At 37.1% G+C, this 27,736-nt stretch overlaps 1 protein-coding gene across 2 annotated transcripts in view; it reads left to right on the forward strand.

The window, feature by feature from the left end:
* The window catches only part of CNTN5 (contactin 5), a gene marked incomplete at both ends in the record, with an annotated part of 322,983 nt that overhangs the window by 265,545 nt on the left and 29,702 nt on the right, over positions 1-27,736 (forward strand). For both annotated transcript variants that reach the window (XM_079544036.1, XM_079544037.1), the window contains 3 exons: positions 8,790-8,910; positions 21,932-22,090; positions 22,495-22,644. In XM_079544036.1, the coding sequence (XP_079400162.1) occupies positions 8,790-8,910; positions 21,932-22,090; positions 22,495-22,644 (430 nt within the window). The remainder of the gene's footprint in view (positions 1-8,789; positions 8,911-21,931; positions 22,091-22,494; positions 22,645-27,736) is intronic.

Genomic DNA, 27,736 nt, shown 5'->3' on the forward strand with positions numbered 1-27,736 from the left:
GAACTGACAAGATTTCCTTTTGGTAACACCGATGAACACTTTGGTACAGAAAACATATGCTTTCTTGTTTCTGTTAGAGTAGCCTTGATTCTCTATTTTACTCTTTTTGTCAAGTCTAGAAATCCAATTCAAAATCCTATTCAGAATTTTGTTTTTTAAGGTTTCCAATTAAATTAATTGACCTTAATTTTCACCAGGAGGTATCACTTTTCTAGGTAAAACATCTGATTTTGTGAGTAGATTTTCATTCAGCTATCTCTCCATTCCAAACTTGTGTTTGGAAGTTGATACTGTTTTTATGGCACATAAGCACAATGATTTATTGTGGTCATCCACACACTTGTAAGCAGCAGCATTTCTCTCAGAGTCCCTCACCTTGATCTGCATGAGTGTCTTTCACTCAGTGACTGAGGAAAGTGTTTTAGTTTCAATATCTTCTTGGTCTTTGGTCTTAACTGAAACAGAAACCATGGGAAGCAATAAACATAAACTGACAAGTTGAATTTTTCAGTGGTTGTTTATCCACACAGAAGTGAGTTAAAATCTACTGTTTCACTTAGAAAAGGCTATAGAGGTCTGGACAGTGCATTAGGCACTGTCTAGAACTACAGACCTCAATCCAATAGCGTAGAAACTCTGGGAGAGCATAACTTTGCATCTTTCCCTACGTCTTCCTTTCTCTCCTCAGTTTGCTTGTACAACAATCACATTTCAGTTAAGATTAAAATTTCATTGTCATTTTGTAGATAGGCACCACTAAGTTCTACACTATGTAGAATCAATAAAACAGCAGGCTATTAATAAAATTTTTGCTCTTTATTTGACATTAAATAAAAAAAAACCAACATTAATTAAATAGGGCCCTACTTTAGCACAGACCCCAAAGGGAAACAATAGTTGGCAAAAGCGTTGTAGAAGAGACATGCTCTGTGCATAGAGGATAATTCTCTTTCAGGCTAGTACTGCTATATCCAATTCACTGCAAGTAGCCATGATAGTTAGCTATTGGTTGGAAAAAATAGAATGGAGATCCAATTAATCTGATATCCAGACAATTCAGCCAGATTTTGCCTATTTGTCACACTACAGCAATTAAATACTTGAAAGATTTGAAGTAGTTTCCAAATGAAATTATACTTTGTCTTTTGAAGTATTTCCTGTAGTAATATAAATTTCTTGTGTATGAAGGAGGGGACAAACTGGAATAAGGGTTTGTCAAAAGTTTTTGTTTGTTTTGTGATTGATAGCTACAAACCAAAAGTCTGAACACAGAGAAGAATGTGGATTAAAAAAACCCTTTACCATGCACTTCTTCTGGGCTATAAAATATCCCAGTAAACAGCTTACATTTGCAGACATATCTGCATGCCACATTAGAAAAGAACAGTGAGCATTTCCCAGAATCAAATCTGTGGTTTTGGCTATGAGTAAAGAGTGAGAGAAGGTAATAAATAGCATGTGTTCTCTTTCATTTTACTTTGGAGCGGGTAGATAACTGAGCACTTTGGACAATGTGAGTCTCTTAACCTCCCTGAATCCTGATTTCTATTTAAAAAAATAATAATAATAAAAAATGATTAACACTAAAAAATAACATCCAAATAATTTTTTATACTGGCTTATTCAATTAAAGTATTTTTTCCTTTCTTTATTTAAAAGAAACACATTATAAAAAAGAAAAAAAATAATCCTAGAGTATATACAAGATATTTCACAACAAGACATTCTTTATTCTTTCCCATTTACTTGCAGCTGATGGACCATTTAACTGCTTGGCCCTGTGTTAATCTGGGCTGTAACAGCACCACTTGTGCTTTGAGCATCTGATTAATACGGCCTAATACTAAGACTCCTGTGCAGTGTATTTTTCACATACAGTTCTGGAATCTTGCTCTCAAGCTTCTGTTCCTGATCATCTCTGGCAGTATTTCTCCCTTGCAATTCTTATGCTGCTGCTCTTCTGTTTCTGATCTTACAGCCTTGCACCTGTAATCCCAGTTGTATTCCTATGGCAGAGTTCCCAATGGCCTGAAAATCACCTGGACTTCCTGCTGCCTTTTTTTGTTCCTCATTTTGTAAATTGTGAATAGTGTTAGAGCAAAAGAAAACACAATGTGCAACAAAGTAAATAACAATCAAAAAACTACTTTAAAAATAATATCTAATATGTCTTCAGAAGTTTAACAATCCCTCAATGTGCAGTATATGCCCTTAATTAGCATATTCTAATCAATGCTAATCAATAAAGAGATTGGACAAGTCTCAAAGAAAAGGACAGCGCACAAAGAAAAAAAGACAGTAAAAACTGATACAATTCTCAACTTCCTCATTGTCATCTTCTGCGCTGGAGAGATTCCTGAGAGGAGAACTCACTCTGGCTGGCCAACAGGAAGAGTATTCCCTTTTCCTTCCCCTCTTCCTTCTCCCAAGTATGGCTGTCACAATCTCCTTTGTGTTAAATGCTAATTAACCCATCACATCTGCTTTTCATGCATCCTTTTCATGTGTCTTCTTAGGTGCCACAATTCTTACCACTGGGTTCTACTTTCATTTCTGACATCTTCATCTGTTGCCATCACCATTCTTATGTTCAAATCATGTCTTTATGATTTATTTTTCCCCTTTATCTTCATCTTCAAATAGAGCACAGGTATCATATCAATCATTCAGTCTTGTTTGATCTAAGCTTTTTCCTAAATCACCTTCTTTTCAGTTTTCAATAAAAACTTGATCTATGATTTTTTTCACATATCTACTCTAGTACCCGAGACATTGATTCCCAATACTCATTTACTTCCGTCTTTTATTCTACCTTCTCTCAATACAATGAATTAGATTCATTTGCAGCAAATCGGGCTGCACTTTCACGTCCACTCTGTTCACTGCAACACCTACATCTGTTCCTATCCTGTACTTCGCTGGCAAAAAACAAGTTTTTCATTATTCCTGTTATCACAAATCAAAGTACTCAGAAATATACTGCTTCTGGAAGGGCCCATTTCCCCACTGGAAAATTCTCTTAGAATCCTATAGATTTGAACTCTGAGAACCATCTCTTTTACAATTTCTTATAGTCAGGGACAAAGTAAAATATGTGTAACCTAGTGGTTTTCAACTAAATGGTACCAGCCTGAATGCTATTATACTGCTGTTCTTATTATATTATATGCCACTAATCACAAGAAACAGTAACAATAAGGAAATATTTGATAAAAAAAAATTTATATGCTTAAAAGATGAAAGGCAGTATATAACTTTCCACAATCCCTACACCAACACAGAGACTTGTTTTAAAGAAAAAACATTAAATATTTGCAATTTGTAAACAGCACAAGCAAAGAACAGACAAGTGGTTGATGTCTTAAAGCTAAGAATTTGCATGAAATGGCATTTACATCATCCTAAATGTATTTTGAACAGAGGTAGGCTGGAAGCCAACAATCCATCATACTCTACATATAAATTGTCGGCATCATTTAAAAGAGCTTTATTGTATTGTTATTTTTCATCTACTGTTGATGTTACAAAGCTAAAATTGCCATGAGCTTATTTTGTGAGATCATTAATTTACTTCAGATAAATTCACCAAAAATAAACTCCACTGCTAATCAAATATATCAAACAAACAAGATTCAGCTGTGAAATCATTTTTCAATTCAGCCTGACTGACTTTATTTCATTAATAAAGACTATTCTGCTAAATCCAATAATGTCTGAGTCAGGAATTCACCTGTGTTCTAGCTGTTAAAAAAAAAACCATATATTCTGAATAATTACTTAAGCTGAAGAAGGTCATATTAATGGCTGTCATCTTTCTTATTTAGGATCAAATCACTGTCCCATTTAATTACAGAGTATTGTTCTACTCTTTTCAGTTCATACAGAAAGGTGACTTCATAATATCTTTTCAAGCTTTTTGTACCATGTATCAACCATTCTCTTCTATATAGAAACTCCCTTTGCAGGAAAACATCTTCACACCTAACTCTCAAGTGAGGAAGATGAGAGCTAGACACAGCAAACCCCTGCAGTTGCAATAAGGAACTGAGTCAAACACCAGTTAGGCTTTTATCATACAAGTTTTCCTGCAATGGCAGTCAAGCTCTGTCCACTCCTTTCCCTGTTGATTTAACCTTCTGTTGTGCCATGATCTGTTTCAACATCCTCACTAACCTTTTATGTATGTTACTCTAAGCAGGAGATGGTTTTCATCACATGGTGGCCAGATGGAGTTCCCATTCCCAATCCATGATAGAAGTAATGCACAGATTTGCTAGACCCCAGGCCCCTGCAATGTAAAATCATCTCTATTGATTATCCATGATTTTAACCTGCCTTTTCTTTTTGTCCCTCTTGACAAGATAAAACAGAGCTATACTCATAGAGCTGCAGTTGGAGTGTGAAAAAGTAGTACTATGACCAATGCGGAAAGTGACAGGTATTAGAAATAGATGATGTGACTGCAGGTGAAATGAATGGCACTATGAGGAGGAAATAATTTCTAAGTTTCATGCATGTTTTGCAGATATGATTCTGCAGTTTCAACAGATGTGATGAGCTGTGCAATAATCAAACCAATGTTTAATTCTTCCCCGGAAGAGATAAGGAGGAAGTAAAGAACAGACTTAATGGACGCTAAGAAAGGACTCTGCATTATGACTGTGATCTCCTTTTCAAGTGTAGGCAGCTTATATTCTTGTGCAAAGCTTTTAAAAGAAAAGATAGGATACTGAATGAACTACCTTGATTTGGAGATAAAAACTCAGAAAATGAATGGCTGGATTAACATGGAGGTTTCCTAGCAACTGGCTCAAGGTAATGAACTCAGTCACACAGGAAGAATAAGCAGAATTCTCTGCTCTTTAAGAACTGTCTGTCGAAGTTGCTTCACAGCAAAGCAATTCACATCTTCTTAGGATTTATGAAACAGCCAGGGAAAATCCTCATACAGCTTCTTCTCAGTAAGGAGGTAGGATGGATAAAAAGTATTAACTCTGCATTACTTTCTGGTTTTGTGTCTTCTCTGCAAATCACTAGCATTAAGGAAATGGATGCAAAAAAACAAATCCAACAGGATGATGCTCACTGAGCAAAATATGAATATTACATGCTCCTTGAACCTTTTTGAGTTTGGGGAAGTACCTTTATGTTAAAAGTAAACATGTATATAAGTGGGATTAGCTCCTGTGAAAAATTAGTTCAAGAACCACCTTACTGGTAATTCTATTTAGATACACTGAAGACATAATTGTGACCTCAGATAACGTATTACATACCACACTGGAGCAGCAAGAGGAATAGATTCTTCGCATGCTTACAGTACTCACAGCACTGATCACTGGAGCCATGCAGAACCTGATTAATGAGATATTCTGGAGTATAATATAAATGGCACAATGATTTGTTGTCCTAGAAAGAACCATTAGACATGACAGATAGCATTAGTAGCTGTGTTATTATTTTTCAGCCTTTTAATGAACACAGGGAAAATGTTCAGCTTTACAGTAGGTTCATAGCTGATGTTGGCCTTGAAGGTTAATTTTACCTCTCTTTATTGTCATTAGAAGTTGACTGATAAATCTGCCTTCTCTTAGTTAAATACAGGGTTTTTTCCACACAAAAGACACTTATATTGAATAAATATAAGTATTTATATACTTGGCTAAATGTGTTATAAATGTTATTCTGAACAGTGAATACACTTTCTAAGAGCAAGGTCTTACACCTGGATTGCAGCAACCCCCACTAACAATACAAGCTGCGGGATGGAAGGATAGATCACAGCCCTGCTGAAAAAGACCTGGGGGTACTGGTGGGTGGCAAGCTGCACAGGAGCCAGAAATGTGCCCTTGCAGCCCAGAAAGCCAACCATATCCTGGGCTGCATCGGAAGAAGGATGGTCAGCAGGGAGAGGGAATTGATCCTACCTCTCTACTCTGTGCTGTTGATGCTATTGCAAAATGTGCTCTGTTTAAGAACATCAAAATAATGGAGTAACATGCAGCTTTTTGAAATGTACACTTAATAAAGTGGAAATATAAATGTAGACAAAATTAGACATGCTAATTTTGGCTTTCAGTAATATTAGAATCCCATAGTCACTGATACCTCAGGCTGTTCTGAGTCATTTAGCCAAGATGTGAGCTCTTTCCATTCTACTTGCAATCTTCTCACTTGTTCTGTGTCTTGCCTGAAGGGGAAAGAGTGCTTTTGTTGAAATGTCATTTTCCACTGAAAGAAGACAAAAAAAAAAAAAAAGAGAAACTTTCCGACCTTGGACATTTTTCTTAATGGAGTATCTGCTACATTCTTTCTTAGTAGATGCTTTAAAAATGAATTGTAAATTTTAAACAAGCATCTGCAGTAACATGTTATGGAGATTGGCTCAAGATAGCCAGCACATCAGTTTGACCATAAGAATTTACTGAAGCCTTGAACCTCTTATCACAAAAGTAGCCTTATTCCAAGGTTTACACTAATAAAAAGCAAACACGAGAACAGAAAAAAGAAAGGTAGGGGTCTGGTGGGGTTGGGGCACAAACCTTGAATCGCTGATATTGTAGTGTCTTTTCTTTGAAATTCTCGTTGTTTTTAGATCAATTTAAAACTCCAGAGCATTCTTACATGCACTGAGTGTTTGGCCTCAGCCTCTCCTTTCCTGACTTTGTTCCAGGACAGCAGAAGTTCAGAGACAAAGCTAACTTTCAGCATAGATAAATGTGATGACAATCCAGACACCACTATGTTGACAGTAGTTTAAAGAATGAAGTGACTAAGGGGGAATCTCTGTATTAATCACCACAAGATAACGAAGATTCTATTATGGCTTATTACTACATCTTCTAATACCTTCCTAGTACCTTTCCCTTCATTCCCAACAATGAGGACTGCTTTAGGGTCAATATGGAATAGTCCTCACTTTCTAGTGGATGAATATGAGCATAGAAACAGCACTTGCATCACTTAATGAAGCTTTTACTTACTCTTTCTATATGCTATGTAACTACGTACAAAAGTAGGATGAAACCTAGGAATACAGCAGCATTTTATCCACAACTTAGGCATTACCAAACTCCTACTATATAAAATTCTGAAATTTTTTATCTTATATAATGGTGTAAAGGCCCCCAAATTAGTAAAGACATTTGGTGCTATTGAACAGCAAATAATTTTTTCTTTTTTAAAAGGCCTGATCAGCTCCTAGTTATCTAAATAGATTCTAAAATATCATTATCCATAATAAAGCTAGTGTCTAAACTTATATACATCTGTATTAAACATATCACAAGTAGTTTCTTTCCACTCATACACCCTAAACAACCCCAGTTGCATATCCTGTTATGCTGCATTAAATCCAAATGTTTCATGGGTACCTTTTACTGCATTGCTCTCCACTTAAAGCAGTGATTCTTGCCATGTCTGCTTGTCTGTCCAGCTACACCTGTACACAGATATTAAATATATATATATATTTTTTGTTTTTTCAAGTAATACTATTATGTATATAGTCATGAGCCCCCTGGAAGATAGGATGGCAGCCAGGATTGCTCAGCTTCTGAGCAACTAAACTAGACGGCCTTGAATTTCCACCTCTCTTTTCCCTCTTTACATGTGAACATGCTTTGGTAGAGATTTTGCCTTGGTTATGAAAATTAAGAGAAGACTAATTAGCCTAGAAGTGGCCAGGTATTACAATATTAATTGTTGGATTTAATAAAAATATACTTTGTTTTAGTATAGATTATTATAGATTATAATTGAGAAGGAAACTGTAATTCCCATACCATATGCTTAGGCTGGCCTTCATTCACTCTTATCTGATCAGTGTAATATAACAATATATATACAATAATATAACAGTATCTGTGGATATGGTTTAATGTGTACTAAATCTAGCTGAATGATTTCCTTCTATATATGTATGATGTAAATATGATATCAAATATGATATATGATATCAAATGATATGAAATAAGATAAAACTGACTCTAGTTAGTTTCAGATAAAACTGTGTATGTGTAAAATCTGATATGATCATTTCAGTTTATTAAATAGTACAGATATTTCTAAAAAAAAAGCCATCCATTCTCAAAATAAATGACTGTTCCATCTTCCAAGTTTCTGCTCATAACTCTGGGGGGCTGTAGTTACCATTGCCTTGAATACTGAAAAACAAAAATCTGAACTAGCTTTCTGTGCACACATATCCAGGGTTTGCATGTTTCAGATTTCAATATGTGTAGGTTCTGGCAGGGAAAATGAGAATCTGTTTATATTTTCTTGATCTTATTTAGTATTAATTTCTCCTTTGTCAATAAGAATCAATTAACATAATCTTTTAAATGATCTTAATTTCATTTGAGGTACATATTCTAAATATGATTGCATTGTAGAAAAGAGGAAGAGGAAGGAAGACTCGTTTTCATTTCTAAGAGCACATTTGCAATGCCAAGGATTACATCAAATATTTCTGTTTTGCTCTTTAATTAATTTCTTTGTGTTAGCTTGGATTCATTTTCTTTGAGAATGCAAATATCCATGGAGTGCTTTAAGCAAAATCAAAGTTATTAAAAACCACAAATCCTCTTCTTTAGTCCTTATTACTAATTGTATAAATGCAGTGTGCTGATTATCTGCTGATAATCCTCAAAAGGGGATATTAGGGGACATGAATGTTGTAAGATGAAAGCCACAGATGTGAATTTCTCACACTGCACAAAACACTCTGTGAGCTACCTTGAAAACACGGATTTACTAAATTTTAAATGGGTTTTTCATGACTGTTTCAGCAAGCGTCCTCGGCAGACCTGATGATCAGGAACATCCTGCTGATGCATGCTGGGAGATACGGCTGCAGGGTCCAGACTGCAGCAGACACTGTGTCAGATGAGACCGAGCTGCTTGTTAGGGGTGAGTGGCCTCAAAGCACCCTCTCAGTGCACCAGGGAATGTAAATGAAATCTTAACTAATTGCACAAATGTAGGTCTGTATGTAGGTAGGTATGATGCGTTGTGTGCGTTTTCTGCAATTCTCTGCCTTTCACCTTGAAGTCAAGGCATCCTCCCGGGTTTAATGGTTTAGAAATATTTACCCTTCAAGAAAAGAGACCATAAATCATTTTGTAAAATGAAAGGTACAAACAGTGAAGCAGAAGCCCCTTAATAAGACAGGGATCTTTTTTTTTTCTCACTTGGAACTGTGTTCACCAAATTTTGACAGCATCTTTAGGCCCAGTTTTGCAATCGGTTGAGTTGCTCTATATCCCATTTCATGCAGTAACATGTGGTCAGTGCTCTGCAGGACCTAAAACTAAAAATAGGACACTATTAGACTCCAGTAAAGCCAAGCTTTAATGCCATATGTACAACCCCTTATGCAGAGTATGTCTGTGTTATGAACTCTGTGTATGTGTGTGTGTATACTCAATGAACTTGAAGTTCACTTTCCAGCAATACATCTGGAGAGTGCTGCAGTGCCTAAATTCACAGATCTCTGCAGGATAGCAGAGCAGGACAGTTTCACTGTGGATTACTTGGCTTTTGAAAGAATAAATTGAGAGAGATATTTTATTATCATTGATAAAAAAATGAACTTCAGTTAAAATATAAATCAAAATTATATAGAGATTATAATCTTTAAAAAATATTTATTCTATCACATTTCATCACTTCTTTAGATTTGATGTTTTCATATCCATCACTTTTAGGATGAATATACACTTGAAATGATAAAGAATGTTTCTGGTTGAGTGCAGAGCTCTTCACATTTTGATGAGAGTAGCTGCTAAATATTTCCATAAAGTCATTTTGAGGACCATCAACTTTCTATGAGCTATGGCACTACTGGGATGGTGGCATTCAGTTTCCTCAGCATAAGCACAAAATGCCGCTTTAGCTGCCTTATGAAATCTGAATCGACCTTGTGGGTTATGCAAGACTTATGTTACTTTTACCTCCCTCAGACAAGAGCTGGAGGCTCTATGGGTAGGCAAGGCAATGCCAATTCTAATGCTATGGAATTTATTAAGTGATAAAAGTCTCTTATCTTACTACTATCTAGAACATTTCAGACCAGCTACTAAATTGTATATAAATGGGTTTCTTGAATTTGAAATAGAAAATAAATATTTATTTCAGGAAGAGGTTTGAGATAAATGTAAAAAAGTGTATTATAAGAAGTATCAGAATGTATGTATTCAAGTGCCACATTGCCATGCCACCTTGCTCATGAAATTAAAACTATGACAGCTGTATAATAGAATTTAAATTGAAATATACTTTGTTTAAAATGTTGGTTCCTTATTTTTATGATTTAATAATTACAGACTGTACTAAGAAAAGTTTATCTCTGACACAAACTGCTTTACATTATGTGAATGCTTTTGTCTTGATGTAAAGGTAATTTTCCATGAAAATACATAATACAGGGTTTGCTGAAGTAGTTAATCTTAAGACATCTATGCATAATAAATAAAATAAATTCCTACAGTGACAGTATTTCTTTCACACAAAAAAAATGCAGGATGACTTTGTTTTTTATTGCAGCAAATGACTGAGGCCATTACTATTCAAGCCCAGGCTGGATGTGTCTCTGGGCAATCTGGTCTAGTGGTTGGCAACCCTGCACATAGCAGGGGGTTTGAAATTAGATAATCTTTGATGTCCTTTTACAACCCAGGCCGTTCTATGATTTTATGATTCTATGATTAAAGTACATTGTAGAGTCACTAATGATTACTCTTCATGAACATCAATGTTGCAAAAATCCAAAATATTTAGAATGTAATCTATCTTTCCTTACACTGTTAGAAGAACTTGATTTTGATTTCTATATCGCTAATACTTTTTTATTCACTCATCTCTTTAATGAGAGTGCTCAGTCGCCTACAATTTGACACTCTTTGGTGATCCCAGATTGCAACTTATTTCAAACACCTTGAAGTATAGCTTTTGGAGATACTAGGCTTTGCTTAGGGAAACAGATCAGCAATAGATCTTTCAATAACATGTCAGCATACTGAATAATACCACCTCACAAAAGAAAATGCCATCTATGAAAAAAAAAAAAAAAGACAACCACTGCCACCACACAATAAAGTGAGATACAAACACAAAGCCATATTATTATTTATTTCCAGTAAAATAATTTTCAGTGAAATTATTTCATTCTATTCATATTGAAAACAATTTCCTGTTTTAAACTTTACAACCTATGTCATAAGGAAGATACCAGAAACGTTGTAAACTCTGGGAAGCGCCAACAGAAGCCAAATTCCAGCACATCCGTGAAAATGAGTACTGATACCAGTGACAGTAAACCGGGATACACATCCTTAATAAATATACATATATATTTTGTAAACTCACCTTACTTGTGAGTTATTCTATTGGAAGGTTCCTTGAATATAGCCCAGGGAACTAAACATGAAACTACTTTTACCATTGCACAGAAATTTTTCCTTGCTTTGCACTATAAAGTAGAATTTAAATTCCAGAACAAAAGTGAATGTTATCATGTTTTTTGTTGTTGTTGTTTTTGTTTTTTTTTCAGTTTAGTTACTAACATGAAGGTAATGGTGCAAAGTCTCTGAATTTTCTATGTATGTGTGTGTGATGTAAAAAAAAAAAAAAAAAAAAAAAAAAAAAAGAGAGTTGCAAGTTTCTATTCTTCAGTTTTTTATTCCTGGTTATAGACTTTTTAGAAATATTTTCAAATCATTTTCAAAAACACTACCTTACATTTCTTAATTTTAGGGAAGCTGCAATTAAATAAATGTCAATTTTTTTTAATGTTTTTTTTTCTAGTGAATCTCTTTTGGGAATACTTCAAATTTAGATATAAAATGATGTGTTAGACCATGTTTGGGCAAAACAAAGATTCAAATCCCTTGAGCTACTTACCTCTCAAAGGACAATCCAGATACATTCCTAAGTGCTTTGAAAATGTGACTAAATTCTGCATGCTAAAGTAAAAAATAACTTTTTAGTGATTTCTAGTCATTTTTTTGTTCTCTAAATGTGGTTTTCTGAGCTCAAGTTATCTATTTTTCCCTTTTTGTTTCATTTTTCCAGTGTTACCAAGAATGCAGGTGTCATTAAGAAGAGATGTTTTGTTGACAGCTGGACCTGTCAGGAAGTACATTAGCTTTCCAGCTTAAGTGTCTTGCATTTTAATCTTGATATGGGTTATGAATGACAAGTATTTCATGCCAGTCTCCTGCTAGTGAACAATGACCTTCAGAAGACTGCTATCCTGACATACTTGGCACGATCTGCTTATGTTCAAATAGATTACTCCATAACTTGGAAAAATATTTCCTTATTCAAGATAAGGTTCTGTGAAATTATCTGCTATGCATAATCATAAATTGCTTAAATTATTATTGACATGAATAAATAAGTCAGTCATTCACTTAAAGCATATTAACTTTATTTTTGTTTTATAATTTATAGAAAGATATGTTTCACTGACTCTGGCACCTAAGCCCAAGAAGGTTGGGTAGCAAGTTCAAATTTAATGTTCAAACACCCTTGAGGCATTTTAAAGGTCAAAAAGCACTCACTTATTCACCAGGTGCCTGAGTTTTAAATATTTAGGATTCTGTGCGCATACAGAAGCTCCTCAGCTGGACAGTGTCATCCATCTGATACCTACCATACTTTATAGATGCACACTTGGAAGTCCACGTGGAAGTCCTCAGTGTGGTCTTTAACTCTCTGAATATGAGCAGGATGACAAGTAGGATTCAGCTCAAAGCCCAAGAGAGCTGTGGGCCATTGATTCAATTCAGAAGATGTGATACTCATCATTTACCATCAAGTTCAGCAACTGCAATGCTCAGCTACAGGGAGTAATATTGTTGGGTTTGCTCAGATCCTGACTCAGAAACACACTTGCTTCTTCTCAAGAGGATGTTATATCTGCAGACAGTGGTTTAAATGGTATCAAGAAATGCCATACCTTTTGTGAGGCAAAGTAGCAAGAAAAACAGAAGCCAGGAGAAGAACAAATGAAAACCTGAATCTTTTGAGTGGGATTTAGGATCCCTTCCAGTAACAAAAACATTTGATTCTTTCATTGAGCTGGACAGTGCCCAAAAAAGGAACTCAACCATTGTCAACAGATTAAGCCAATACACTGAATTTGGAAAGCTAAATAAAATACATACATCACATTTCCTCTCCAGCAGAAGAATAAGAGCAAAAAGATTCATATGCCACTGCAAGATTTTCTGGAAGGCAATCATCAGAGCCTGTAGCAGCAGCAGGAGGTGTATGGTGTCAACTGATATAATTCAAGGGCATCCAGAAGAGAAAGCATCTTTTCACATAGGGTGGTAACTAACTATTCTGGAGCTAGGCATGCACAGATGTGCTACTTCAGAGGAATTTTGTAAGAGGCGTTGTGTATGTCTGATGGGAAAAGAATTATTATTGGCATTAATTTACTGGAGTAAATTAATGTAACAAAAGTCATATCACTGGACTTACACTGCTGACACAAGTCTTCACTTGATTCCACTTCATTTATGCCTAGCGGTTTTGCTTGCTTGAGGTGTTCTTCATGCAAACAAAGCTGTTTACAGAAGAATCTACATAATTCCTATAAAATAAAACATATATATTTTTTTTCCACAACACTTGAAGTCATCAGCTGTTTAAGAAGCAGAAGTTATTAATGTTTTTCTGAATGTCAGTCTCATTCTTGACTTCAGTCCATAGTTCTCCCATGCTACATACCATACTAACTTTTATTTATCCACTCATATCCTCAATTTTCGGTGAATATTGGCTAGCAAAGAAGCACAGTATCAAAATGTTTCTGGTTGGCTGGATTTCCACCTATCACTGGCACCCTAGTGCTTGAACTGTCTCTGCACTGATTTTTCACAAAACTGAAACAGAAGGCTCTAATACAGGATAAGTACGTATGTTATGTTCAGACACTAGTAATATTCTTTTCTCCTTATTCTGCAAGTTTGGTTTTGCTTAGAGGATCCTTGGCTTGGAGGATTAGCTTAGAAAAGCAACTGCACAGTTCAGTTGTACAGTTCAGCTGTGTAGTGGGAGTCGAGGATGTCACACAGCAGTCTGCAACTTTTACAAAGGTCAGTCTGAGGTTTCTGTAGTCTTTTAAAAGCATAGATCCCACTGAAGCATGAGGCACTCCTGCTGCAGCGGCAGCTTCAGAGAACACCAGGGAGTTTCCTGCACAGAAGAGGTTCATTGCATGGCACTGTAGTCTGATGTGAATCAGAACAGTGCTTCAGACTGTTCATAGTGAGTGATGTGGGTTATTTTATACACTTATCCTTTTCTTGTCTTATTTTTAAGGCTCGTCATGATAGACTTAGGAATATAAGAATGTGAACTAAAGGTTTTTTTTAACATCTGTGAAAGCTTCAGTGCCTAATCAAAAGTACCAAGTCTCCAATAATTTAATATATATTTAATGGGAATACGTATATATATGTTACTGATTCAATAACTTCGTCAAATAAATTCTGTCTCTTAAGACATATTCATAAATTATTCTTGCAAAACTCCTTTGCAATATGTTACACCCAAGCTAGTTAGCATTAACCACAAATTACTGAGCCAGATGTTGTATGCTATATTACAAACTGCTTTAAAATGCTCTATGGACCAGTCATCTCCCCTCCAGATTAAAAATCTTTCTTTCAGATTATTTCACTAAAGCACTGTAGAAACAGTCAAGGCCGAGCTCTGGTTTTACAAAATAGCAGAGAGAACCAGTCCTATAAACCACTGACTCAGTGTTTGATTTTTTGCAATGTAAACAGTACGTATATTTAAACCTATTCATCTTATCTAAGAAAGAAATCTGCTCTCCTCATGTTATACTTTTAGAGAAGTAATGTCTCCTCTGAACTCCACTGAGCTGGATTAAATATAACTCAGGAACTGCTGGTTAGACTTACCACACAACTCCTTTCAGCTGTGATATTGCCAATAAAACCTGAAGACAAGCACTTCGGTTTAAAGGCCATGAGCCACAGCATTATTGCATAGAATGTAAACAAGGTCAGCAAATTCTTTGTGGTTCTTGAAATTACATTTGAGCTGTAGCACAGGACATGGAGATGCCCTAAGTACAGGCCCCATTCATTGGGCACACTGATATGACTAATGATAAAATGCTCTCTGAGCACAGCTGACTTTTCACACAAACAGTTACGTTCCTCGTCCTGCACCCTTTCTCGAACAAGGATGGGCACCACAAACTACCTGTTCATCTCTATCAGATCATGGAAATCATTTATTATGCCCAAGTATTCTGTAGAAAAGGCATAATTGGCATGTCATAGGTTTGAAAGTATGATAGGGACAGGCAAACAGTACAAAGTTACATAAGATCAATAAGGTCTATTCTTTGGCTCTTTTTAGTATATAATTTTACAACAGCTGCTCCAAAAGTAATGTCTCCTATTTTATTCTGTTGACCCACAATGTCAGAGGCAGATGTTGGTAGAATGGCAGTAGGGATTGAATATTCCCATCAATATTCCATTACATTTTATTGTCATTCAACAGAGGGTGGCAGAGGGGTATTCTGACAAAATGTTGCCTGACATGAAAGTATGGATGGAGCAAAGCTGTGGAACTGAATTCCTCTCTGTAGAAAAAAATTGCACCCACTGAGATTCATCAGTGCTTTCTGAGACCAAACAGTGAATATGAGTGCAGGGAGGCAGTAGGTGATGCTCTTCAGCAGTAGAAATAATGAAGTAAAAGACAAGACATGCTCTGAATGGCCATGCAGATTTTTATGAGCACAGCATGGAAACTGTTGTTCATTTCTGGTGTTTTGTAGCTGAGGATTTCCTCTATCAAATAGTGCTATTGTTCTCTCTGTATCTGGTGTTGTAGATGGATCATCAGCTGTTTAACCTACAGACTCCAGACCAAAACTTCCAGCAATCTGATTTTGTCTTGAAGTTATAATATGTTCAACAGTTTGAATGAGAGAATCCTAGGAGTTTAAAAATAGAACAGAAAAAAAATTCTAACTAAGCCACACCTTAACTCATATCTATGTCTTCAGTCAAAAAAAAAAAAAAAAGCTTAGAATCAAGTTCAAAAACATAAACGAGGTGTGGTAATATTCATGAACTCAATGCCTGAGAGAGATATATCCCTGAAGCTCTGAGTTGTGAGAGAAATGGAAGCAACACAAATCAGATCTTGGACAAGTGATGCAGGTTGTCAGAAGAATAAGCCAATAAGAGAGGGATGTCTAAAAATCACTTCTATGTTCTATTTTAGACACCTTTATCTAAGTGAGAGATATTTATGCCATTCATAATGTGTTTCAGAGGCTACCAGTTCTTTCCTCATAAAGTGAGATTTCAGTTAATGTTCCCTCAACTGTCTTTATGCCACAAAGTATAGATCCAAAACTCAGAGGCTCTGGAGTGTAGTCTGGCATCTGCATCTGAAGATGGAGAAGTTGGAGTCAAGTTGGATTATGACTTCTCCATCCTCCCAGGTCTTTATGTAGCTGTCTTACCACTTGAATACACCACATTTGTAGGAATGAGGCTGAGAATGTAGCTTTAGTGCCCATTGCATTCATGACAAATTACACTTTCAATCCATCCTCTTGTTCATCAATATATGGGGAGCTGTAGGTGGACACAGCATTATGGATTTATGCTACAAGAAACAGTCCGGCTCCTGTTTGTCTTGTACTTTTTCCATTATCCTGTAGTTATTACCTCTTTCTCTTCCTCTTTTCTTTAACCTATTGTCTTCTTAATGACAAGCTATTACACTTTGTCATTCAGAAAGTAAAACCTTCAGGTCAAGAATTCTATATTCATGAAATGTTACACATCAGACTTTTTATTAGTTTGGTAAAAGTAAGAATTATCTTGATCAGAGTGCAGTGGAATAAATCAATGCATATCCTGGGATTCACAGGAAAAGAGCACTGACTCTCTGAATTACTAGAGTTATTATTGGTAATAGTCTTTGAGGAACTCTTATGTTAACACTGAATCATGGGAAGTAATCTAAAGGACCTCTCAGGATGATAATCCCAACAATAAAAAAACACATAAAATACATTCGCCGAAATGTATACATGTATGTCCTGAAATGAAGCATCCATCCATGGAACTGCTCTGAAAGAAGATAACTGACTAATATCCTTACGCTGGCTTTCCAATGTTCCTAGAGCTGCATAAGAGCCTATTGCAGCCTCAAATATCTTCTCTATGAAGGTCAACTGCATTATGATGCACTTACAACCAGCCATTTTCTGTGTAGTTTCCAGAGAACCATTTGAGCAGACAGTGCATTTTTTCCCTAATTGGCTATTCTCAACTAAAAAATTGTTTTAGAGATCCTGAACAATAGCAGAGCCCTTGGGAAAAACGCTTCTCTGCATTAGCCTTCCAGCTGACACCATGAATGATAACACCCAAGCATAAAATTTAATGAGATTTCTATAAAAATGAGTGACATCTGCATAGCACTCAGGTCCTGGCTAACTCTCATACATTTGTTATCACAGAGGCTTTTGTCCCTTATTAATCCGCTTTCAAGAGTGCCTGCTGTTGGAAATGGAAATGCTTTTTAGCAGTCGTCCTACAGACTGTGTAAGAGCACACATCTCAGAAAGCACAATGACACATTGTCATGACTAGGAATGCATTTGAAAGGTTTAAAAAACATGAGAGAACTCCTGCAACAAAATATATCAAGAATTTAGCAGGAGACATCCGCATAAATATATTTTATGTATTTTTATATAAGTAAGAAACTTGTTCTATTTCCTATAATAGCGTGGCTAGAAACTCTTCAGTAATATTCAGTGTACATGGAAGAAATATTGTTGAAGAAAGAAAGTACTAAAATATTTTCTTTTAATTTTATTTGCTCTTGGAAGCATGTTATAATTCTTGGCCTTGGGCTCCAACTCAGTAAAAGCATATGATTGTATCAGAATCCCAGCTTTCCTTTAAAATTTACCCCATGGCTACAAATAAATATTTCACTAGCATTTTCCTACATCAGCAGAGAGCCTGAAACAATAGATGATGAAGATTGAAGACCTCCTTCCTTTATTAAATTGGCCCCAGGATTTACTGTTTTGAGACAAAGGCTTGACCTGGTGCATCCCACCAAGAGAAGAGCAAATATACGGCAAGAATGGAGGAGTGCAGACAACACATCTTTAGAAACACAGAATCACAGAGTGATTTAAATTTAAGATTAATTTTAATTTTAAGATTTAAGAAAGGGACCTTTAAAATTATCTATTTCTAACCTCCCACTAGACCAGGTTGCTCAAAGCCCTATCCAGCCTGGCCTATAATGCCTTCCAGGGGGAGGCGCCCTGTTCCAGTGTCTCACCAATCTCATATTAAAGAATCTCTTCCTTATATCTGGTCTCAATCTACTCTCATTCTGTTTAAAGCCATTTCCACTCATTCCATCGCTCATCATCTCCCCTGACCAGCTGTCACACTTCTCTTGATGCAACCCAAGACAAAGCTGGTCTTCTGGGCTACAAGCACACATTACCAGCTCATTCTAAGTTTTTCATCAACCAGAACCCTCAAATCCTCCTCCTCAGGGCTGCTTTCAAGCCATTCTCTGCCCAGCCTATATTTGGCCTTGGGATTTCTCTAACCTAGGTGCATGGCCTTGCACTTAGCATGTTGAACTTCATGAGATCGGCATAGGCCCACCTCTCAAGACTGTCCAGGTCCCTCTGGATGGCATCCCTTCCCTCAAACGTGTCAACTGCACCACTCAGTTTGGTGTTTGCAAACTTGCTGAAGTCTATCCCCCTGTCCATGACACCTACAAAGATGTTTAATGGTCCTAGAACTGATGCCTGAAGAACGCCACTCATCACCAGTCTCCACTTGGACACTGAGCAGTTGACACAACTCCCTTAGTGCAACCATCCAGCTAGTTTCTTATCCAGCAAGTTGTACATCCATCAAATCCATTTTTCTCCAATTCGGTGACCAGGATGTCATGTGGGTCAGTCAGCTTTCAGTCATGTTTTCTCACAGAAGGAAAACCAAGACCTTTCAACTGCAAATGAAGGGGGGTCTTATCACATCCCACCTATTAACTGAGGGAGGAGAGACCAGATTCACAAGTCCTCCTTCCTCAATTAGTTTAAAGCAAAAACATCACTCAGGATCCAAATACAATCATCAGTTTTATTCAGAATCTCTGTACTACAATTATCTTAAAAATACTGGCACACTTACAATTATATCTTTCTGTGTGGCTAAATTATATGAATTTATGGGAAACTGAAGTACGTCTTGCATTACTTGATAACTTCATGTGGGAAAAACAAAAAATGGAGAGGCAGAGGAGAAGTGGATAAAGAAAGATAGACAGGACAGAGAAGGAGAACAGAAGTCTGTGCTCTAGCATTGGTCCAGCCAATAGGTGTGTCTCTTTCTGCAAGAGCACTCATCCAAAAGTTCTGAAGCTCAGAAGGTCCTGAGGCCTTGAAATCCCCCTGAGATTCTCTTGTGCATCCTTTTATGCCTCTTAGATTCATAGCCTTCATAGTCAATGAGTTTGCCATCAGCGTTTTCTGTCAACAAGTTCATCATCACGATTGCAGTCAAGCCATCTTATCTACACAAAGCTTCCTTCTCTGACCGCATCTTCAGCCTTTAGCTTGTTCTGATGGTGATGGTTTTGTCCTGCAGATATTTGAAACAATTCCAGTGTAAATGTGAAGTGTATTTTGTTGGTCTGCTACAGGACTTCAGAAGGCCAAGAGTCATAAAGGGGTATAAGGTGAATTATCATCTTATCCTGGACTGGACATAAAGAGCACTGACAGCAGCAATTCAAAGTGTGCTAAGCAGGCAGAGCAAAGAAATAAAGAAACTCCTGGAAATGGGATCTGCTCATCATCCTTGGAGGGGGAAAGCATTGTTCTTCCCATAGCCCAGTGCAGTATTCTTGGCTACTGCAAACATATATTTCATAGAGTATTTCACCATTCATACATCTATAATAAACTTCAATGAATTCTGTTCATTGTTTGTTTTGTTTTGTTTTGTTTTTTAAGATAATTACGTGACTATTTTGTTGCTTTTATTCCCATAAGTGCTATGTTACCAATATTTTAATGTTCATTCATGGCTTGTAGATTATTAACAAGTAAACACAGAAAAGTGAAAAGTATAACTTGCTTTATTACTTCAATAATTCAATGTCTGCTTCACTCTAACACTATGGAGTTGAATTATTAAAAAAAATCAGAACAAAATGTTGTCGTAGTTCACATAAACACTCTTTTTATATTCATGTAAGACTGTTTTTAGTTAAAGGATTCTAGCCAGAAAAAGATTTGGTTGCATAAAATAGCAAAACAGACAAATAAATATGTAGGTAGGTACATGGGTTGATAGATAGATAGGTAGATACATACATACATAATGGTGAGTTCAGCAATCCTGGCTACAACTGCAACATCAAATGTTGAAACCACACCTGAGAATCTACCTCTCTTAACCATAGTTCCTGAGCTCTGCTTGAACCACACCACTCATGGTACCTTACAGTTATGATGGAAAGGAATGGAGGGTGTCCAAACGATCTGCTATAATATAACTTTAGAAGAAAGTCTGACACATGCAAAGAGCATTGGGGTTCCCCAGAAATGCAGCCAGTTTCTTTTTCTTAATAAAAGCGTTTTCATCATTACCTTTCCTCCATGTTCATTTTTGGAGAAAATCGACAGTGTGTTTCTGATTTTACAGATTTCCATCTATGCAGAAGCAGAACTTCAGCCTCCAACAAGAGAAGCCTGGGAAAAAATTGGATGCCAAAAATATTCAGATTTTTCATAATTAATTATAGCTATTAATCAAATCGTTATTTTAATTGAGTAGCATTAGAAGTATTGAGTCCTGTCCTGGATTTGTATAAGTTTTAAGTACAGGAAATCACAAGAGAGATTTTTATCCTGCATTTGCCCATAACAGAGATGTGTCTTTCCCCATAAACATCTGTTTCCAACAGCTGCAAAAAAGGATCCTGAATCAGGGAAAACTTGCCTCTGATTTGATTTGGCAAGTGCAAATGGACAATGTTTTAAAACATGATTAAGATCAATATCAGGAAGAATTAAAGGAGAAAACTAGGGGTAGGGAGGAAGTTACAGGCAAGTTTTCATTGCAAATTTATATTTATTACAAAAGGCTTTATTTATTGGAGAAGTCACATGACTTAAAAACTTTTCTTATTAAGTATAGCAAAGTGGAATAAATAATAGTCGAATTTCAAATGAGAATTTTTTGGTGATTTTGTTTGTTTTTAAAGGAATCACATTAAAGATCAGTCTTAAAAATATTTGGGTTCGGTTTTCAATAGCTTTCAGTCAAATAGCTAGTGGACTTTCAGAAGGACAGTAGTCCAGATTATTTTATTGAATGAGTGAATTTGATAAAGAGTCTTTATGTTGCATTCTTAATTCAGTTATTAGCACTATTAGTATTCTCCTTACAAAACACATCCTACCTTGCTTCATTTTGATATTTACTTCTCCTGCTGAGAATTCTCACACAAACAGATGTGATTATGACTGTTCAGTCTAGCCTAGATGCTTTCTTTTTTCCTTCAATTTTACATTCAGAACAATTACAACAAGATTTTATAAAAATCTGTTTCTATTCCTAGTTCTTCTGCTGTCACTCTGACAGGTTAATTGCTTCTACCTGCATAACATTTAAAGAGTAGAAACAATCACAGTTTGCCAGTAGAAATTCTTCTATACAAGCTATCACCATGATGTAGTTTTCATTTTAACTCCTGTATTTCATGGGTATTGAACACACTACAGAATATCTCTCCTGTACTATTACTGTTCAGCAATGATGATGGTGTGCTTTGTTTGATTATTCCAATTTATTCCTAGGTCCTCCTGGTCCCCCAGGGGTTGTAATAGTGGAGGAAATTACAGACACCACAGCAACACTCTCCTGGAGTCCTGGGGCAGACAATCACAGCCCGATCTCCCTCTACAACCTGCAAGCTCGCAGTCCATTTTCTCTTGGCTGGCAGACAGTAAAAACAGGTGAGAATAACTTTAAAATAGCACAGGCTTCAAAACTTCTGCTCTGTGACAATAATAACCAGCAGCAACTATAGATACTCTTGAAATAACAATGGTAATTTAAAACCAACAATTATTTTTTAATTATTTTTATTCCTTTCATGTTACTTAGCAACATCTATAAAAGGACAACAAAAAGACTCCTGAGTTATGCAGTTGTGAATAAGCAGAAATCTCTCCCCTCTTCCTTTTATTCTTTGCCTTTTCAGGAGTACCACATTGTAAAAAAAAAACAAACCTCTGATTTCTAACATATTTGATCCTTAGTATCTGTCATATCTAATGGTCATACACATTTGACACTGAAACACTGCATGTGAGCTTCAACTTTCTGAGCGACCTGTACATTTTTTCACTGTCTGCAGTTCCTGATGTGATAAGTGGAGACATGGAGTCTGCTATGGCTGTTGAACTGAACCCTTGGGTGGAGTATGAGTTTAGAGTTGTAGCAACCAACAAAATTGGGACTGGAGACCCAAGTGCACCATCCCGCATGATCAGAACCAATGAAGCAGGTAAAGAGATAAAAAGGTTGATTTTTCAGGACTACCATAAACAAGAACTGCTTTAATATAATGATGGTACTATTCTCTTTTCAATGATACAATCTGTGTTGAGTCAACATTGCTCCAGGATAATACTCGTGCAGAATAGTTTGTTTTATTTACAGGAACAATGTTTAATTTACATAAATTCCAAATGACCTAACTCCCTGCTGTCTTACTTCAACCAGGCTACCTTCATTTTGGCTCACTTATTGGCTGCCTCCTGCACAGCAAATCTGGAGATGGTTTCCACTATACAGAACGCTCTTACCAAAAAGAATGTGACAACTCATATGGAGCACATGCCCCAAATGTCAGGCTGCAGGGAGTGACTTAACCTGTTGTTAATATCAGGGACAGCAGGGATACCACCTACATGAGCTGTAAGCAGCTGGACAATCTGCTCAAGACAGCAGAGCTCAAGGAGGAGGTAGAGAAATTAAGGAGCATCAGGGAGTATGAGCAGGAGAGATACCGGTGGAGTAAATCCCTATGATACCTGTGAGAAAGGCACAGGGATGATATAACTCAAACACTGGTGGACCCCTTACCCTTCCACCATCTGTCAGAGGGAGGAGATCTAAGAAAGAAGGAGATGTGGAAACAAGCCCCAGCTTAGCATCACAGATATCCCCTCTCTATCTACCTAGCTTTCCCAGGTACCTGTCTGCTATAGGTTTGAGGCTCTGGAACTTGAGGGACAGGGAAGTGCAGATGCAGTAGGTCCACACAGGAGATTGTCTAGGGTACTACTACACACTTCAAGACTGCCTTTGCCAAGAAAGAAAGAAGGATAATTGTTGTAAACACCCCCCATTCTGAGGGGAATGGAGGGCCCGATATGGCAACCAGACCCTACCTGTAGAGGTGCACCGCCTCCCTGGAGGCCCAGTCAGGGAGATTACGAAAAAATTCTGGTCTAGTTCAATCTTCTGATTACCACCTTTTACTGATAGTTCAAGCTGGAAATGATAAAGTAACTGAGAGAAGCTTGAGGGTTATCAAAATGGATTTCAGGGCATTGGGGCAGTTAGCTGATGGAGTAGGAGTACGGGTGGTATTTTTCTCTATCTCTTCAGTGGTAGTGAGGGATACTGGGAGGATGAGAAAAATCCATTCATAAATATGTGGCAGAGAGGCTGGTGAAATTGCAAGAATTTTTTTTTTTTTTTCAACCATGGACTTGGCTCCTGGCCTGATGGCTGCAGATGGGTCTCAGCTGTCTCAAAGGCAGAAATGATCCTAGACCAGGAGCTGGCAGGGCTGGTTGAGAGGGTTCTAAACTAGATATGAAGGGTGAAGGGGTTAAAATGAGCTCACTAGAGATGAGCCTGGGGGGATGATGGTGTGTTTGAGGATGAGGCAAATGCCGCAGCTGAAGTGCATCTAAATCAGTGCACACAGCATGGGCAACAAACAGGAGGAGCTGGAAGTCATAGTACACCAGGCAAATTATGACTTAGTTGCTATTGCACAAACATGGTGGGATTGCTCCTGCAACTGGAATGCTGCAATGGATTACTAAAAGCTCTTCAGAAGGGAAAGGCAAGGAATGAGATGTGGGGGCATAGCTCTCTATATTAGAGAGTGTTTTGATGCTTTTGAGCTCAGGGCTGATAAGGTTGAGTTTCTATAGGTAAGGGTCCCTATGGGTAAGTTTCTTCACATCTATCTTTCAAATTCAGACCAATAATCCTCAGGATACTTTACCCATGATCTGGAATAAGCCTCCCATGATTCAAGTGGAAGCAGAAGCGTTCTACTCCTCCTGGCCTGCCTAAAGTCCTTGGTGCCAAATGAGATCCACCTGAGGGTGCTGAGGAAGCTTGCAGAGGTGACTGTCAAACTGCATTTTACCATCTATCAATGGTTCTGCTCATGGTTATGGAATGGTCATCCTGAGTGAGATTATAGGACATCTAGATATCAGGCCAAGTCAGCATGGATTCATGACAGGCAGATCCTGCTTAATTAGCCTGATCTCTTTCTATGATTTAATGACCTACCTGTTGGATGATGGAAAGTCTGTCAACATAGTCTACCTAGACTCCAGCAAACCCTTTAACATCATCTCCCAGTATTCTCCTGGGGAAGCTGGCAGCCTGTGGTTTGGACAGGTACACTCTGCTGGGTAAAGAACTGACTGGAGGGCTGAGCCCAGAGGGTGGTGGTGAATGGATTTAAATCCACCTGGCAACCAGACATGAGTAGCATTCCCTGGGGGTCCATTCTGTTTAATATCTTTAACGTTCTCTTTATTAGTGTTTATTATCAGTACCATCTCTTTGCTGGGAAACATCATGCAGTAGATCCTCTTTGAAGCTATTCCAACCTTGGTGATTCTGTGATTCTATGATTCTACTTTATACTTCATCCTTCTCTTTTTACTGCATACCTTCTGACATTCTTCCACCGAGCATCAACTGCAGGGTCCTTCTCAGTCCCTTCATACAACTCCTCCCAAGCAGCCTCTTCCCCATTACCTCTCATAGCTTCTCTCCTTGAAGATACATTGAAACCTTTTTCCAGTGAGTTAGGTAAGCCATGGAATGCTGTTTAATTTGAAATACCTTGTACTACATACATTGTATATAAAATGTGAGTGTAAGTTATATATATACTTATATATATATATACATATATATATATAAAACTTATAAAATAACTGATTTTATCCACCTACCATGTTTTTAAGTTCCTTTTTCTTCTTTGCCTGTTTTTACCAAAGTCTGCTTTTACTAAAACATTTTCCAGCAGCTCTTGTTAAGGTCTTCATGTACATCCAGTTTTAAGCACTCCTTTGGACAATAAATACAGCTTTACCTCTGTAAAAATTTAGTAATAGGTGTCATGGAGTTAACTAGATCAATCAATGCCTGTGACAGGGGGGCAGTAGGCTCCTGGGCCCCCCGGCCCCACAAAATGGGAAGGAAAAGGGAAAAGGAATAGGGAGATGGGAGCTGGACTCAAGGAAGGAAAAAATAAAAAAACAGCGACAACAATCTATGGAGCAAAACTTATTTTATGATTATGTTATTGAAATAATAAATCAAATAAAATAGAAGAGAGAGAGTTCCCAAGACCAAGTCAAACCTGAAAAGTTTGGTACAGCTAGGAAAGCACCCTCCAGCTCCCACTGCAAGGCAGTAAGAGACCGTCCAACCAAGAAGGGCCAGATCCCATGACTTCTGCAATGTACAGGGACAGGTATCTGGATTTGGAGCATTAACACTTTCAGTGCACTACATGATGTCATGATGTGGAATACTGAAAACCAAAAATCACAAAACCATGAAAACAAGTCATACTTATAATCACGAAAAAAACTGAGGAAGGGATGAAACATGCATTGTGCAGTGTATTTTTTGCCCAGTGATTAGTATTCTTTTCTGAGTAAGGCTCCACTATTGTTGCCATCTGGAGAAACAGAGTCATTAACAAAAGTAGGAATAATTTCTAAGTACACAGGACTCTTCCTGACAAGCAGACCTATTACTGATAATAATGCAGGTCTTCTCAAATGAAAGGTCAGTCACATATAAGCTCAAATAGGAAAAGGCCACACTCAGTGTTTATCTGCACTTTCAGCTTTCCAGTTAGAAACACTTTTTTTTTTTTTTATTACCAGAGTTACAGCTGCACAGTTGTCACATTAGAAGGAAGCATTTTGTAGTGTGACACTAAATTCCAGACAGGTGCCAGTAAAACAACTTAACAGTCTTTGGAGAAATTGAAGTTCAGTTTATTTGGTGTGCTGTTTAGCACAGCGTGATACAGCAGAAGTTAGTTGTCATCACCTCAATCTCAAAAGAGCTTTATTTAATAAAACCCTTTGGATTCTGTTTTCTGCTGTGAGCTGTTTTTGTTTTGTGTTATCTTGTTAGTTTTTTCTTTAAATATATACATATATATATGTGTGTGTGTATACTTATACATAAAACATGTTTATATATATATATGTAAAAACAAATGGTTTCTCACTTCTATTCTGCAGAGGCAGTGAGAAGACACTGTTCATAACTAATAAGATATAACTTTCCAATTTGTTGGAAACCATAAAAAGTTGTAAAGTAAAAACAACAACACAATAGACTCTGCTTTAAACCAAAAGCAAGGAAAACAACAGAGAACAAAACCAAGAAAACAAATATATCAGTGTGTTACATGTGTAAATGGCAAGCTGTTTATAAATCTTTATGGCATTCTTGAAATGCCAGAGGCTTCAATTTGCTTCTATCAGGCATCCTCTTCTTCCTACAACTTCCTGAAGGGAGGTGGTGATGAGGGCTTTGGCCTCTTCTCCCAGATAACAAACAGGACCCGAGAAAATGGCCACAAGTTGTACCAAGGGAGATTTAGATTGGACATAAGGAAAAACTTTTTCTTTCAGAGAGTGGTCAGGCACTGGAATGGCTGCCCAGGGAGTTGGTGGAGTCGCCGTCCCTGGCAGTGTTCAAGAGGCATCTGGATGAGGAGTTCCAAGATGTGGTTAAGTGGCTTGTGGTAGTAATGATAATGGAAGAATGGTTGGACTAGATGATCTTGTAGGTCCTTCCAACCTTGTAGTTCTATGTTTCTATGATTCTATGATTCTTCCTGATTTCTAGCTATTCCTGAATAGCTACAGAGGTGCCTTAGGTCTTAAATCTTGTCGGTCTCCTTATATTGTCTCAGACAAGTCTGTCAATGTGAATTGTCATCTTCGTGGTTGTTTTCAAATACCATAGTCAAAAGAACAAGAAAGTTAGTATCAGTTTTCATTGGGTTTTGGAAAGCCATTCATAGATGGCTTTCCAAATTAGCAAATTAATATCTTCATGTATTACTCGATTATGTATTCTTTTTCAGAATATCTCTGTACCTTGTTGTTTTTTTTTTATCTGAAAGCTTCAAGGCAAAACCTTTGCTACCATGGGCTTCAGTTCCAACATCACAGATCTGAAATCTTAATAGAGTGCATGTGTAAGGACATTATTCTTTAGAAGGAATATGGTATCAACCTCCTCCTCATGACCTAGCAGACTAACCTGGCCCTTTACAGTGATGTTAGACGTGCTCTACA

This window comes from Tetrao urogallus (genome assembly GCF_951394365.1).
Source record: "Tetrao urogallus genome assembly, chromosome: 1".
Lineage (NCBI taxonomy): Eukaryota > Metazoa > Chordata > Aves > Galliformes > Phasianidae > Tetrao > Tetrao urogallus.